The sequence below is a fragment of the Cottoperca gobio genome, chromosome 6 (assembly GCF_900634415.1).
Source record: "Cottoperca gobio chromosome 6, fCotGob3.1, whole genome shotgun sequence".
In the NCBI taxonomy this organism is placed as follows: domain Eukaryota; kingdom Metazoa; phylum Chordata; class Actinopteri; order Perciformes; family Bovichtidae; genus Cottoperca; species Cottoperca gobio.
Genome location: NC_041360.1, coordinates 12,581,505 through 12,597,628, shown reverse-complemented (window position 1 = coordinate 12,597,628; position 16,124 = coordinate 12,581,505). Strand labels below are relative to the sequence as shown.

Genomic DNA, 16,124 nt, shown 5'->3' with positions numbered 1-16,124 from the left:
AATGTTTGTATTTAACACAGAGGGGAGCAGCATAATTACCTGTTGATTAATTGAAGTGAACACTAGAGGGCGATAAAGGTCAGATAATGAGATTGCCTGTATGAGTCTGACCCATTGAGGCTTGATCTCTAGCGGCCCCTGGTGTGTCAATAAAGGTAGTATATGAAAATGTCCAAAACCTCTACCATTCTTCTTTCTTAAAAGCCTGTCACTGTTTCACTGCTGGCCATTCAGACTGCCTTCTGCCGTTCAAGTTTTCAAATGAATTAGGTAACTGAAAGGATAAACTACAGTTAGATTAATGTTGGCACTTTCTTTCAGCTGACATCATGTATGGCTACCATGATTATCAAACATTTGGCAATTGGTATCTTTAGCTGCTCAAACTTTCAAAAACAAATAACAAATGTCCACCGAAACGTCACCACCAGCACGATCATCATCATTGTAATAGTCATTATAGTAATTGTCAGTGGTGGAAGCAGTATCGAGGGTAAATGTCTCTTTGGTGGAACTGCTAATAACGCAAAGATATCTGAGATGTGACAAGACACTGTTTATTTGTAAGGAGCCACAGTGCAAAACGTTTGGGAACTACTGGTTTGACAATGCATTGTATTTTATAAGATTATCTCTTAAGTTTTGTATGTAAAAGTACCTAGTGTATATACTTTATTATATACCTGCTGAAATGTAGTGTAGTAGAAGTATGAAGTAACATAAATGACAAATTCTCAAGTGCAAGTGCCTCACACAGTACTTGTAAATGTATTCATTTACTTTCCACCACTGGTCAACGTGTATTTCAGGCTTGAATCTACTGCTGACTCACCATGAAAAGCAAAGCACACCACTATGTCACAAAAACAAAGACATCACAACTGTTTCCCAACAGTGACACTTTGTCACTCATTTCACACATCTACAGTATTTAGCAAAAAAACAAAATTCATATGTATTGCATGGATTGTGCTACATTACAGTACATTTCACAGAAATGAATCAGAAATGTTTATGTAAGCTTGATTTTGGTTTGTCATTTTTTGCAGGGAGTAATTCCAAGTGCACAAAATGAAACTAAAGTTATTCCAGTAATGCAATACAAATCTATAAATACTTTTTATAGCTACATATAAAGAAATACAACGGTGCTAGTCAACCGTGACTTCATACACCAGGAGAATAATCATGGCCGAGCAGGCTTCATGATACATTTTGATCTCCCGAAACAATACAGCTATAGGTACACTGCGATATATATTTCTTCTAAAAGTTATATTTAAATGACTTTTCAGAGGGCCTGCTCCGAATACAAACAGAAACCTGTCATTGAACGGAATTTGCTCACAGCCCTGACAGCAGCAGTCTCCTCCCCCTGAAGTGGATGTGAAGAAGAGCACCCTCCGGTCTGTCTGACATACAGGAAGAAGTTGAATAAGTCTCAAAACACAGCGTTGTCTTTAAAAATCGCCACCAGTTTTGCTTTTTTTTTTGCACTTTCGCTTTTTTTTCTTCCCCTCAATCGGCTTGCAGAAATGTAGAGCAGGAAGAATGAAGGTGAATCTGAAGACTGCTGCTAAACTGGAGGCACTGTAACGTGCGGATTACTCCACCCAAAGAGAAGAAGCACCAGTCGTTTTTAAATGGAGAAACCGGGACAAATCTAAAACGTTTATTCAGTAAAACAAAATGTCAGAGCACAGGTCCAGTTTTCTTCACATTGGAGACATTGTGTCTCTTTACGCGGAGGGCTCGGTGAATGGCTTCATCAGTACTTTGGGGTATGTTCCTCCTGTGTGCCTCTTACTTTCTACTCACTGGGGAAGTCCGCATGGATTACTACTCATATATGTACTACTTTCACATTACATCTGACACCACTTATTCCTCTCTTTATCTACATACGTTCACTGTAAACTGCTCAAGACAAAAGTTAAAGTGCGACTTGTGGCCGAGGCCTGTCAGCACGCAAACTGCAGCTTCTCAGGAAGTTGTTCACGTTTACGCAAATGTAACAGGAATGCAAAGCAGCGTGTAGTCCAGGTAGACTAGTGGTAATGGTTACACGCTGACTTTTATTAGCAGTGGTCCCCAATGTAGGGTCCGGGGACCTAGAAGGTGACTTGAGGAGGTATTAGGGGGATCCTTTTAACAAAAGAATGAAGAAGCAACACTATGTTACCCTTCATTTGAAGTTAGGATCAGGGGGTATGATGAATGTTAATGCTGCTCACTCCTCACCTGCATCATACAGTTACCAAGTTGTGTAGATCATCAAATAAAATACTTAGAGGTGGATTTTAAATCTTTCCAGATGGATGTTGTCTGTATGTGTGGTACCTGACCTTTAACAACACTACGTTCTCTCCTCTAATAATGCTATATATTATTTATGTGACATACTCTTTGAGGTGTCTTTGTGATCATTCATATTGTGTAATATAGCAGCCAAGTTTAGAAGAGATCTGACCACATTTTGATTTAGGAGAGAGTGATTTGGAGAGAGGTTTGCTGCCAGATTCAGTCACTAGACCATTGGTGACCAACCTGGGGGTCAGGGCCCCTTTAATGGGTCACAAAATAAATTTAAGGGCCAAGATAAGTAATAGGACAGGACGGAAGAACTCTTTTTTTTTTTACTAATCTTTGCTTTCATTTGGTGAAATACTCTGCAGTCTAATACTTGCTGTATGCTAAAAGACATATTCAATATATGATGACAGTTTGCAAACAGACGCTACTTCATGTCAACCATAAAGAACCACTGTGTCAAAGTGTGTCCTAGCTCATAGTGTCAGTTGTCAGTCTGACATCATATTTGAGGCTGTGTGTAGGTGTGATGGAAACTGCTTTTCATCGTGTCATTTTCCACAAAGTAGTGCAAAAAAAACAAAACGGTTTGTTTGGCTGTTGTTCCTCAGCTAAAGGTTTCAAAGCAAAGTGAAATACTTCTGTGGTTCCAGGTGCACTGCGGCCTCTTAGCCTGCAGAACAAGCGTGGAATGATAGACTGGCCCTGAGGAATGAATGTGCCCCACCCACCTCCTTTTTGTTTTTCTCAATCTCTCTCTCTTTTCTTTTTCTCTTTTAAATTCCTCTTACATACTTCATTTCACAACAGCTGGCATATTCTGACATTAAAGCTTCTTCTTTATTGCCTTGTGCTGTGGAGGATCAAAACAATCAGAGGTCTCTGAGCAAATGGCAGCTAAAACATGTTAGCACCTTGAATTACAACCCGTTTGTACACAACAATATTCCCTGCCTCATTATCTACAGGAATGCACACAGCCAACCTACTTTCTTTTGCTGAAATGCTCCCTTAACTGTAAAGGCCAGTGCTTACGCAAATGTAAGCAGCACAGGGGCTATAAATAAAATAAAAAAGCAAACTTGCGTCGCGGCAATTGTTCACAGCTTTTGTTGTTGTGAGGTAAAGCAGTGAAAGTCTTATCAGCGATTCAATAACTCATGTAGTTTGACAGGAGCGCTGAGTATTTTATCAAGGGCTGTGCTTTGCCAGAACTCACCAAGGCCCAGAGAGCGAGTGTCAGACCCTGCAGGAACCTCCCTGAGCCACAGCCCCTGTGAGCACAATGTAACCTCGGTTACACATGCCCTTGTTTGCTTTGGATAACACTAAATCTCCGAGTTCCTCACACACCTTACATTGTAAACACTCAAAAGCCAAATTACCTTTGACTTTCTCCTAAGGTCATTTGGCCGATCCAGAACCACAAGTGGACTTGACCTCTTGGATCTTGTGCTGTCTCACATTTTTAATTATCAAAAAGGTTCCTTTTGTAGAGCCATGATATATTTTCTTTAAGAGGAAGATAAAATAATTCTGCATCCATTATTTTAATGTGTTTTTGCATATAATTATTTTCCTGTTTGTGACTCTATTAGATCACTAGGCTGTTTTATCATCATGTTGAAACATGCAATAACAGGCATAGGTTGGGAAAGGTTGCACTTTTCTTACAGATGAGTCATTCTTCTGCTGCCTTTTAGTTTTTCTTTACAAAAAACAATTGACAGAAACATATCAGACCTACTGCTCTGCATTACATGCTGTATTTATTTCTTCCTTGTTGTCTCAGTCCGCTCAACACAAGCAATGGAGCTAAAATGAGCTTGTCTGTGGCCTGCCTGCTATCATTGGCTCATGTTTAACTCCGTTACAGAGCAAACTCTTGTGCTGACTGTGAGAGTCAGGCACCGTCAAAGCCTTTCTGTTTGAACTAAAGCCTGACTCCGCGGACTTAAGGTTACTTATTTGTGAGGAACTCTTCCAGAGAGCCTTCCTGTTTAGCCATTTAGCACTTGATTCTGCTTCCTGTTGAGCTCTATTGTGTCTCATTTAGATGTAACTCTGATACAGAGTCGGAGGAAATAATACACGGCCTGGCGATTGACACTGATCAAGTGACGAGGCATAAATAGGAAATGGCTTAGCTCACTGCAGCAGAGCAGACAGCGTTGTATGAATTGGAGGAATTGTGCATAGCATTATGTTTCTCCTCAGTGGACGGGATGAATGGATGTGTTTGTGCATCTCGGCCTTTGGGGCAAAGGGGATAAAGGGAATGGGATGATATGGAGTCTTTGATACAGAAAGTCACAGCTGATGTTATAGAATGTATCCCAGCATGTTGAAGTGACAACATTTCTCTGGTATAAAGCCATGTGTGATTGTAAAACTGGAAACAACCTACAAACACTGTATGTCCCAAACAACGCACATGAAAGCGTCCTCACACACTGTGACCTTCGCCCTCAGAGAGCTGCTTTTCCACACATGAATTACACCTAGCTCCCAACTAAAGTGTAGCTGACTTTTACACCAGATTATTTCACATTTGCTTTCTCAGTTTGAGCCTTGTCTTCATTTAACTAAACACATTTCCTGAAGGAGGTTTAGAGAGGACAAAATTAAGTCTTAAAAAAACTTCAAGGCAGGTTTAACCTCAGAGCAATTATTTAGTATTTAGTCAATTAATTTACCGACCAAGCGGTCTAGCAAATGCAGAGAAGATGATTTCAGTGCTCACAAAAAAAGTCACTTTCATGTTTTCATGTGTTAAATATTGTAGATAAAGACCTGGGGAACAGGCCAATGACAAACCCACAGATGCATGACGTGACGGCTGAATACATGTTTTTTATTCTTTACATGGATGAGGTAAATTAGGCTATATGAATAAATACCAACCACCCTGTGCACACTTGGCTCAGTGTTTTGCAGCAATCATTCAGGCCCTTCTCGCATTTACTATATATATATATGTCATCAGCTTAACACGTTTAACTGAATGTCAGTTGAACGTGGGAATTTCACGGTCCTGCTGCGCATCACTAAACCTGTTAATGAAACATCACTAGTGTGTAAAACAAAGTCAGTCACAAGGAAATGAAAGGATAGGATGTGGAAAACACGGCAGTTATTACTGTGATGACACCCATCGGATGTCCTCTAATCAATCCTGCACAGAAACCACATGCATCCTCTATACATGCTCTACTACGTTAGACTTTACACAGAAGCTCAGTCTTCAATGACCAAAGCAATGGTCACTCTCAAAGCTTAATTTACACACCATGTTCATTTCTGGTTTAGTTAATTATAATTGTTAGGGGTGGGGGGAAATTGATTCATGTAAGAAGTTATTCTTTCTACAAAAGAACCTGGATATTTTTACTGATGGTTCAGTAACCCGACACACCAAGTCAAAGTTGTGTCGAGCATTATTGTGTGATTTGTTGAAAAATAACACGAAATACCTATTTGGCGTGTTATGTTTTGTACAATCAATAAAAAATAAAAATAAAAAGGCAGCTAGCCTGAGCCTACCAATTGTATTTATGTAACGGGCAGAATTTTTATTTTTTGTTTAACTTGAACTTGTTGTTCTTGAAGTCACTGAGAATTGAGAAATACTAAAACTTTTATAGTAAAAATATGTTGGCAAATAATTAGCAGCTCTATGAATCGATCTTGAATCAGGAATCATTTGTATCAAATTATGAGATACTGAAAAGATTGACAATCCTTAAAATGAGATATATTCTCTATCCATCCGTTTTTACTGCACTATGTGAAAGCCACAGAATCTTGTTTATTATTATTTTACCCCGTTTTATCTTTCTACATATACTGAGCAGCAGATTCCCCCTGTTGGGCCGGAAAGCGGAGATCAAAGTGACGTTAGATTAGATGAGCTCAGTCCAGATAGTGAGAGCGCTCTCAGGAGGTGGATGTGATGGTGAGCAGAGCCGTCACTCTTTCTTGTGTTTCCAGCTGAGCTTTTCATCCTTGCGGTGGCCAATCAACTGTAAAGCAAGCAGGGTTTTGAACTTCATATTCAAATATTCGGATGTAATAGACTCTGCTTTGTGTATTTGCATTTGACTGTTTAACACACAATTGGACTACACTGTGTGCCATGTAAATCTTTGATTTTAATGCAACTGATTTACTGGCCAATGGAACCATTGCATAAATAAAGGTTAAAATATAAAGAAATTATGCTGATTGATTTGTATCATTTCGTCCTCTTCTCTGCAGGCTTGTCGATGACAGGTGTGTGGTCCAGCCTGAAGCTGGAGACCTGGCCAACCCACCCAAAAAGTTCAGAGGTGTGTAGGAATATACTAGTCACACTGGTTTTGAACACACACACACACACACACACACACACACACACACACACACACACACACACACACACACACACACACACACGCACACACGCACACACGCACACACACACACACTGTGAAGGCTAACCCGATTATTTGCGCTTAATGTTGTTTAACACAACATTGTGGTTTTAGAGAAGCTTTATGGGCTAAAGGCCTCTGGGGGGTAAATAACCAATGACTTAAAAAAAATGCTGTTTCACCACATTAAGACCCTTGATGGACTCTGAGAGAGTGACCTCTGTGTGCCTGAATGCTTCTCCCCCTCTCCAGATTGCCTCTTCAAGGTGTGTCCCATGAACAGATACTCGGCCCAGAAGCAGTTCCGGAAGGCAAAACAAGGAAAACAAGGAAACAACAACACTCAGGGAGACCTATTTAAGAAGTTACAGGTAGATCTTCTTTTTTTTTTTATATCACAAGCTACACCCAGATCTCCATTTTCATTTGCACCCGAAAGCTTTAGTAAATCTCTGTCTCATTACTCAGCATGCAGCAGAACTGGAGCAGAAGCAGAACGAGTCTGAGAACAAGAAGCTCCTTGGAGAAGTTGTGAAATACAGTAATGTCATCCAGGTACAGCCCATCTCTTCAGCTAACACCCGCGGCGTCAGATTGTCTTGAGTCCAGAGCCTTGTTTTGGCTTTCTTGTTTACCAAGGTTGTGTTACTGTCACCCAATCCACGATACCATAGTGAGTTTTGGATAAGTCCACAATGGTAGTATTTGGTTTGACTGATTGCTCAACACCAGTTTTACGGGTTCTTTTGAGAAAAGCAACAACGTATTTATGTGCTGTTGCTAAATGAGTTCCATGCAGTTTCCATTGTTCCTTCAGTAAACAGGCCTTTTTCAATAAGCAATTTGTTCGGATTGACTTAAAGCGCTGGTATAATTTAGCTCCTGTTTGTTAAAGGGAATCGGGAAATGTGTTTTGTGGTAATACCCACACTTCTTCAAACGAGGCCACACGGAATAAAATGAATCAAACTAGAAGTTACCTTGAGGCGATAATCAACCTCACTCTTGTACAGTGGTAAAATGTAACTAAGTCCAGTAACTCTGTACTGTACTGTACACATTTATATGCCACTTTATACTTCGACTCCACTGCAATTCAGAGTATTCATTTGAGTATTTTAAAAGGATCTGAATACTTCCTCCACCGCTGCTCTTGCAGTATTAAAACACTCTGACTCTTCTGTCTCAGCTCCTGCACATTAAGAGTAATAAGTACCTGACGGTGAACAAGCGTCTCCCTGCTTTGCTCGAGAAGAACGCCATGCGGGTTTCTTTGGACCCGGCCGGGAACGAGGGCTCCTGGTTCTACATTCAGCCCTTCTGGAAGCTCCGCAGTGAAGGAGATAATGTAGGTCTCCCCCATAATTCTCAAGAAACAAAGTATTGTTCAACAACTTAACATTCCTTTATGTTGCAAGTACAGCAGACTTTTTCATCCTATACACTGTCAGTTAATTGTTCGTCCTGTCCCAGTAACATTTCTGATTTTGTCCTTCCCCTTTGGCTTTAGCATCCTATGGTTAAAGGTATTACTCCTGATTGTGCATGGTGTTTGTGCATCATTAGGTCAGACACAGAATATCATGTAAAAAGCATGGATGCACCAGCCTGCATGTTAGACTTTTAGGTGAGCTTTAAAAGCAACCATTCGGTCGTTACTTTCTATCTACTGTGTGTCACTGTTGCTGCTTTGTTTTATTTCAAATGTTTAAAATATAGCAGCACAGTATTGGTAATAAGTTTTCTGAAGCCACAGTGTGCTTGTGTGTGGCAGGTTAACATGAGATACTGTGTAGAGTCTTTTATAACTTAGATTTGTTCAGAGAGCATGTATTATTCATTGCAATCATACAATGACAGGCAGAGTACTTTTCAGTCACCATATCTGTATGCTGCCTTCATGTCCTCTCAACATGGTATGAATCAACTCGTTTGCTGTGAACTGGGGCTGGGCAATAATTCAATATGGGATTTATTATTTTTCAATGGAATCGTATCCCGATGAAATCATACTGTATATTGTGATACCCAGTTATGTCGTTGATTGATCATAATAAGCGCATACTAACTCAAATGTGTTAAATTGCGGTTTTTGTTTTACATCACACTTTAAATTACCACTCTGTTATATATATATTATATATATATATATATATATATATCATATATATATAAGAGAGAGAATTATATATATATATATATATATATATATATATATATCTATATATATATATATTATATATATAATTATGTATATATATATATATGATGTAGATATTATATATATAGATATATTACAGATCTCATATATATATATATATATCAGAATATAAGATAGATATATATATATATATATAGAGATATAAGATAGAGATATATGATAGAGAGATAGATCTATAGATGGAGGGAGAGAGGATAGGATATAGAGAGATAGATATAATATAGATAGTCGGTAATATATATATTTTTATAGTATAATAGATATATATATATATATATATATATATATATATATATATATATATATAGATTATATATATGTGTATGATATATTATATATATATATATATATATATATATCTAGATATTATATATGGTATATATATATATATATAATAATAATATCTACTATAATATATATCATATATATGTGTATATATATATATGTGTATTATATATATATATAGCATAATATATATATATATATATATATATATGTGTATATAATATGTTTTTTATGTAGATATGTATGTATATTATATATATATATATACACATTACATACATACAGTATATCTCAAAAGTGAGTACACCCTTTAGATTTTTGAAATATTCTGTTATATCCTTTCAGGGGATAAATTATCCTACTGAAACTTTGATATAACTTAAAGTAGTCAGTGTGCTGCCTTGAATAACAGTATAGATTTATTGTCTTTGAAAATTACTCAGTACACAGCTGTTAATGTCTAAACAGCTGGCAACAAAAGTGAGTACACCCCATAGTGAACATGTCCTAATTGTGCCCTATATGTGTGTGTGTGATATATATATACACCTACACATACACACACACACACAACAGATAATATATAGATATATATATATATATACATACACATATATATATATATATATATATATGTATGTATATATATATATATATATATATATATATATATATATATATATATATATATATATATAGTTTTATTAATTTTTTTCACTTGAAACATTTATGTTATGTTATCGAGATATGAAATTACCTATATTGTGATAGAAGATTTTGGCCATATCGCCCAGCCCCACCGTGAACAGCTCAACCATGTGAAGCTCCGCTTGTTGCTGTTGCACAAAGCACCTATTTAAAAAATATATATAAATAAGGAGATGTTTGCAGACTTTTGACAAGCATCTTGCATGAACACACTCTTACTTCCTGCTTAATCCATTTGAACACTTTGAACACTTTTAAACAAAGTTTACCAACCTGTGTCTTCACCTGTGCTGGGATATGACTGTCTCTAATTGGGTTGAAGGTGGTGGTTGGAGACAAGGTGGTGCTGATGCCAGTGAACGCAGGGCAGCCTCTCCATGCCAGTAACATCGAGTTGCTAGACAACACCGGCTGTAAAGAGGTGGGACTATTTCATCTATATTGTCAGTGCTGAAACACAAAACTGACAGAGAAAACTAGCTGTCTATCTACAGCTAGATTTTTCTTAAATGTTTTTATTTGGAAATGTTGCACAAAATACACGGCACATGTACTTAGACTAATATTTCCATAAAAATAAAATAATAGATTTTAATGTAACTGTGTGTCGTGTCTTTAAACTGTGGTTGAAGCATGAACATTTCTAAAAGGTTGATTGCTGTGATTTCAACGGACATGTGTGATAAAAGTCTTAATTTCATGTTGTGGTTACCCCTTACTCTCTTCTTCATGCTGCAGGTTAATGCTGTTAACTGTAACACCAGCTGGAAGGTCACCTTGTTCATGAAGTTTAGCGACTACAGGGAAGACGTGCTAAAGGGGGTATGGTGTTTAATCGCTTTTAGATCTCTTTCCTCAGCACATCTTTTTTTTTTTAAATACAACCGCATCAAGTTTGCATGTCTTCAGAGCAAACAGCTTGCAGTTATCTTGCAGCAGTCTCATGTTTTGCCTTTTGTCCTCCGTCAGGGAGACGTGGTGAGGCTGTTTCACGCTGAGCAGGAGAAATTTCTGACCGGTGACGAGTACAAGAAGCAGCAGCACGTCTTTCTCCGGACCACACTGCGGCAGTCTGCCACCTCTGCTACCAGCTCCAAGGCTCTCTGGGAGATCGAGGTGAAACACACAAAAATTTTGAGAACATCATTGATTCAAATTGATGTACTTGCATTTTCAGTTTTGTCACATTTTAAGGAGCATTTCTCACACGTTTGGGCCATCAGTTCCTCTTCGATGATGCATACTTTCTATCTCTTTAACCTTTAGTTCTTGTAGTACACTGTCTACTGTACTATATGTTCCTCTCTATCAGTTCCTGTTGTCCCTCTACGGTTTGTGCCAGCGTGTACTTATGTTACCATATCTATTGTTGACATGTTGTTGCACCAGTCTGACAAACACTTGGCACACAGTAATACAGTGATCAAACTGACAATGTGGTGTTGGTTTCACTGGAACTAATTTGGTTTGTAAATTATTGTCTCTTTGTATGATAAATAATAAAAAAGAAATCATGCTCTGCTGTTAAACTAATCCTTTCCTACAAGGAGCTGTTAAACTGCTAAACAAAGCCAGAAACGGCAACGTATTTATAAAACCCATCATTAATAAATAATACATTTATAGTTAGTTCAATTTTAGTTAACAATTATTTTTAATGTTTACAAACAATACCATTATAATTAATAATGTTGACTTATTATTAGTAATGCTATAACGTACGTTATCTGGTGATTAGTTTGCGTACTTTGAAATAATTAGTTTCTAAATTATATATTGTGTCATAAGGGAAGATAACAATTGCATTCTGATTACAAACCTATTTGCTAATGATTACCAAATGATTTGTAAACCTTTAAGAAATATTTCATAAATCATCTATACACATGACCTAGATAGCTGGACCAGAAACCAATTATTAACCATCAACAAGGTATTAACTAACTATCTAAATAATGTTTATAGATGCTTTATTATTTAAGTATTTATTTGACACTTAACCAGGAATTATAATCATCAGTTGTAACTTTATAATAGCATCCACATAATGTTAATAGACAGTTTACAAACCAGTTATTAACAAAGTGTTGAAATGTTTATAGATAGACAAATCATTTGGTACTCATTAACAGATACTTAATATAGCATATACACCAGAAACTAAATGAGTATTGTTGTAATACCTAATGAAATTGTACACAATGTGTTTCCATGCCAGGTTGTGCACTATGACCCCTGTAGAGGTGGAGCCGGTCAGTGGAACAGCCTCTTCCGCTTCAAACACCTGGCGACTGGGAATTACCTCGCAGCTGAAGTGAGTTTTACTCTTTTTCATCTAGTAAATGTTGTAGCTGCTCATCTTTGGGATTAATTACACAGTACTTTTATTGAGTAGCTTGTCTGAGCCACTTTTTTTCCCCACTGAAAGTCTCTAATTTACAGTTTCTGAATAAGCACAATTGAAGGGGATTTTAGATGATATGCTGCAGGTGGCAGTGTTCCCATTGATATGGTACCTATCACCCATCTGCAGTTGAACAGTTTGGATTTGGGGTTATGAGGATGATAATGACAGGAAAATCTTCTGGGCTTTCAATATTTGAAGTCACTGAGTGATTTCTCTGCAGGTGAACCCTGAATTCAAAGACAACACAGTGGAGCCCAAAGGAGAGGTGAGTCAGTCAAACAAGCACATTCAGCTGCAGAGTCACTGACACCCAATCTCACACTGACTCATACTAACAGATCGTTCACATTAATGTACTAAGTTGTTATTAATGTTTCAAGACGGCAGCAATACAAATATAATTTTACACCATCATGAGTCCGATTTGACTGAATGAGAGGATGAGTTGGTGACCAGGAGAGAAGATTATTCCAATGTTTTCATGGAAATAACTATTATCTCAGCAGTTATACATTGTCTGTCCAACTTCAGGCCCTTCTCTGTCTCCTCACCCGTTGGTTATGCAATACCACCAGTTCTCCTTCACTCACAAACAAACTGAATCTATATCTAGACATTTCTTTCAGCTCTTAGCTACCTTGCACATTTGTATTCTGGCAGTGCGAGGAACACTCACACAAAGTCTCCCAGCCTCACACACTTTCTCATGCACATGCTGAATTTCAGACACACAGGGGGCTCCTTACATAACGTCTGGGTGTGGGGGTGCCCTGCGAGAGGGGATGGAGGGAAGGCAGACGTGCTGTCTGCTCTGCTCCACTCGCCTGTGCTAAGCGGGTGGGGTGAGTCACCAGCAGAGGGGGGGGTGAGAGGAGAGAGGAGAGGAGTGGGAGGAAAGAGAAGCTGAGGCGTGGAGGCAGCTCTGGGGAGCTTCCCATTGACATGCAGAGAACAGTGGGAGAAATTAACCCTTGCCATTATGTGCTGCATCTGCACAGCGCAGATTGTAGCAGCCTGCGTACCGCAGTGTCTAGCACAATATTCAGAGAAGCCATAGCTCTCTGGCTACATCTCTGTTTAATTTGATACCTCATTAGTGTAAGAAGCTGTGACAGTATAGTTTGGCTCACATCCGTCCGTCCTCAATTATAGATCTTATCAACAGTTGGGCTCATTTATCAGAATCTCCACGAGTATCTGTGGAAAGATATGGCAACTAACGCAAAACACGTCTGTGCTCAGCCTTGCATAGACTTACTAATACTCAACATAACAATTGCTGTTTACTGAAATGAGGCAGATTTTTTTTGAATATAGCTAGATATACATAATTTATCAAGAAATGTAAAGTGTGTGTGTGTGCAGTTTAACATTGTGGCCCAGTGCTGCTGGACATGAAGGTAAGAAGATGTGTTGTCCTGCTGTGCACACTGCCTTTAGCGCTAAACTATTTATCACTTAATCATTATGGACAAAAAGATAATTGTAGTTATTGTAACACTTATTGTTACAGTATCCTGTGTATTTATCTTGTGTTAGGTCATTATTTAAAGTAATATACAAATTGTTTGCTTGTTGCAGCTATAAACACGTGAGAATGAGCCTTTTTTCTGTATCTTATTATTAGAAACTGAATTATTCTGAATTACTTTAAGTATCTATTAGTCTGCAGATTAGTTTTCTGATCTTTCATTTTGTCTATAAGATGTCAGAAAATAGTGGCTATATTGCTTCTTTTATCAAACAGTTAAAATAACAAAGATATTACATTTTCTATCAAATCTGGCATATCAGTATATTTGAGAAGCTGGAACCAGTGAATGTTGCAGATTGTCTATTAATTTTCTGTTGAGCCACTAAATCATTAATCAACTAATCCTAACAACATTTTAAGTTTTTTTATGCTTATTTAACAAAATAAGCAATTCAATACATCAGTTGAGTCTCTGTAAACTTCTAATGGGCAATTCCAACTTTTTTCTTTTTACATTTTAGAGACCTGAAAAACAGCTAAAAGAAGGATCAATAACCAAAGTAATGATTAGTTGCAGCCCAAATCTGCTACAAGTAAGGTCCAACAGTGAAAACACACTCTGCAACAGCTCTGCATTCATCTTTCTGTTACAGACTTCAATATAGACTAAACATGTAGTGCTGTGTACTGTATGTTCAAAGATTGCCGGGAGAGAATAAAATCCACTTTGTTTGACGAATGACTTAACTGTCATATAAGCCATATAAGCTTTTAGACTGCAGACGCTAATTTCTACGTCCTCTGCGTGTGCATGGTTGTTTTTTTATTTGTGTGTGTGTGTGTTTGTGTGCTGTAGAATGAGACAGATACTTTGTTCTCCAAGAGGAAGCATCAAGCAGCAGAGAAGATCGCTTTCACCCTGGTTTCTGTTCCCCATGGGAATGACATTGCCTCTCTATTTGAGCTGGATGCCACCACTCTGCAGCGGGCCGACTGTCTCGTGCCCAGGTCAGTCACTCATATGGAGGCAACAGTAACAACAACAAGTTACATCTGCTGTAGTTGTACCCACAGGGGGCCTTTTCCACTAGACTTCACAGCACAGAGCACAGATGTTTTTGTCAGAAAATATGCTATTCGGGTGAGATAATATCACTTATTTTGACTCCAAACCATCTAATATTATGACTGTTCTTCAAGTAAGTGTCCTTTTATTGTTGGTAATACAAAAATCTGAAATAAACTGACTCTTGTTACTGGATCATTTCACAAATGCGTGTTGCTGAAAAAGAAGCTAATGGAAGTTTCTTATTCAATTGGCACAATATAAACGTATTTTATAAAAAGACTGAGTCTCTTAAGGCCCTGTCACACATATCCGTATGACAGAAACGTATGCCGGCACATATGAAAATTTGTCAGAGTCCAAATACGTCCAACTTTTCATCGGATCGGATCGGAAAAGTGAACATATACAGATACACATGTCTAACCTATTGATAGAGTATCACTTATACAAAATGTATCAGACGAATACCCAACGAATGCATAACGTATACAAAAACATGGCGTATACAAAATATCGGCAACACGCTGGTTTACGTAGATATAAGGTAAGGTATAAGTAGTATTCGTTAAGAGCTCACTGTGTTACGCTGGGGTGCGTTGTTGAACGCTGATGTTTTGAACATGTTCAAAATTACCGGACGTACCCGACGTGTGCTTCATAAGATATGCTGACGTTACGTTAGACATACGTGAATACGGAATACGTACGTGAATATTTACCTACGTGAATACCTACGTGACTACGTTAGAGGAACGTTAGATAAAGGCTACGTCGGCTGATGGTGAATCCTACAGCCAATGTATTGACAACGAGTGGATAACCTATTCCTACCCTATGTTAACATTATGCCTGACGACGGAGTAACTTATTAAACGTGTTTCTAGAGTACAGCTAGCGTTCAGCATGTTAGCCGTTCTCCAGCATCAGCATGACGTGAACCGCTGTGGAAAAGTTGGACGTATTTGGACTCTGACAAAGTTTGAGGTACTTTTATATACGCCGGCATGTTTCTGCCATACGGAACTGTGTGACAGGGCCGTATGTCGGGCGTGTTCAGCGTATCGTCTGCTTCCTTCGATCACAACTTATCCTTCATTTATATCAACGTATTGCCGATATTTCATATGCGCCGGCATACGTTTCTGTCATACGGATATGTGTGACAGGGCCTTTAGCTGCTCTGTGAGGCTGTAGGCCTACTCAGCTGTGCTTTGAGATAAATGTCGGCATGCTATCAT

The 16,124-nt window shown here is 38.2% G+C and overlaps 1 protein-coding gene across 1 annotated transcript in view; it reads left to right on the top strand.

Moving 5' to 3' along the window:
* The first annotated feature begins 1,445 nt into the window (after nt 1-1,445).
* Nucleotides 1,446-16,124, top strand: part of itpr2 (inositol 1,4,5-trisphosphate receptor, type 2) — a 59,784-nt gene continuing 45,105 nt past the window's right edge. Inside the window, 12 exon segments of the mRNA XM_029433147.1 lie at nt 1,446-1,781; nt 6,568-6,638; nt 6,975-7,093; nt 7,191-7,277; nt 7,912-8,070; nt 10,259-10,357; nt 10,675-10,758; nt 10,906-11,052; nt 12,155-12,250; nt 12,564-12,608; nt 14,339-14,410; nt 14,674-14,825. Of these exon segments, the coding sequence (XP_029289007.1) occupies nt 1,690-1,781; nt 6,568-6,638; nt 6,975-7,093; nt 7,191-7,277; nt 7,912-8,070; nt 10,259-10,357; nt 10,675-10,758; nt 10,906-11,052; nt 12,155-12,250; nt 12,564-12,608; nt 14,339-14,410; nt 14,674-14,825 (1,223 nt within the window). The 5' untranslated portion in view covers nt 1,446-1,689.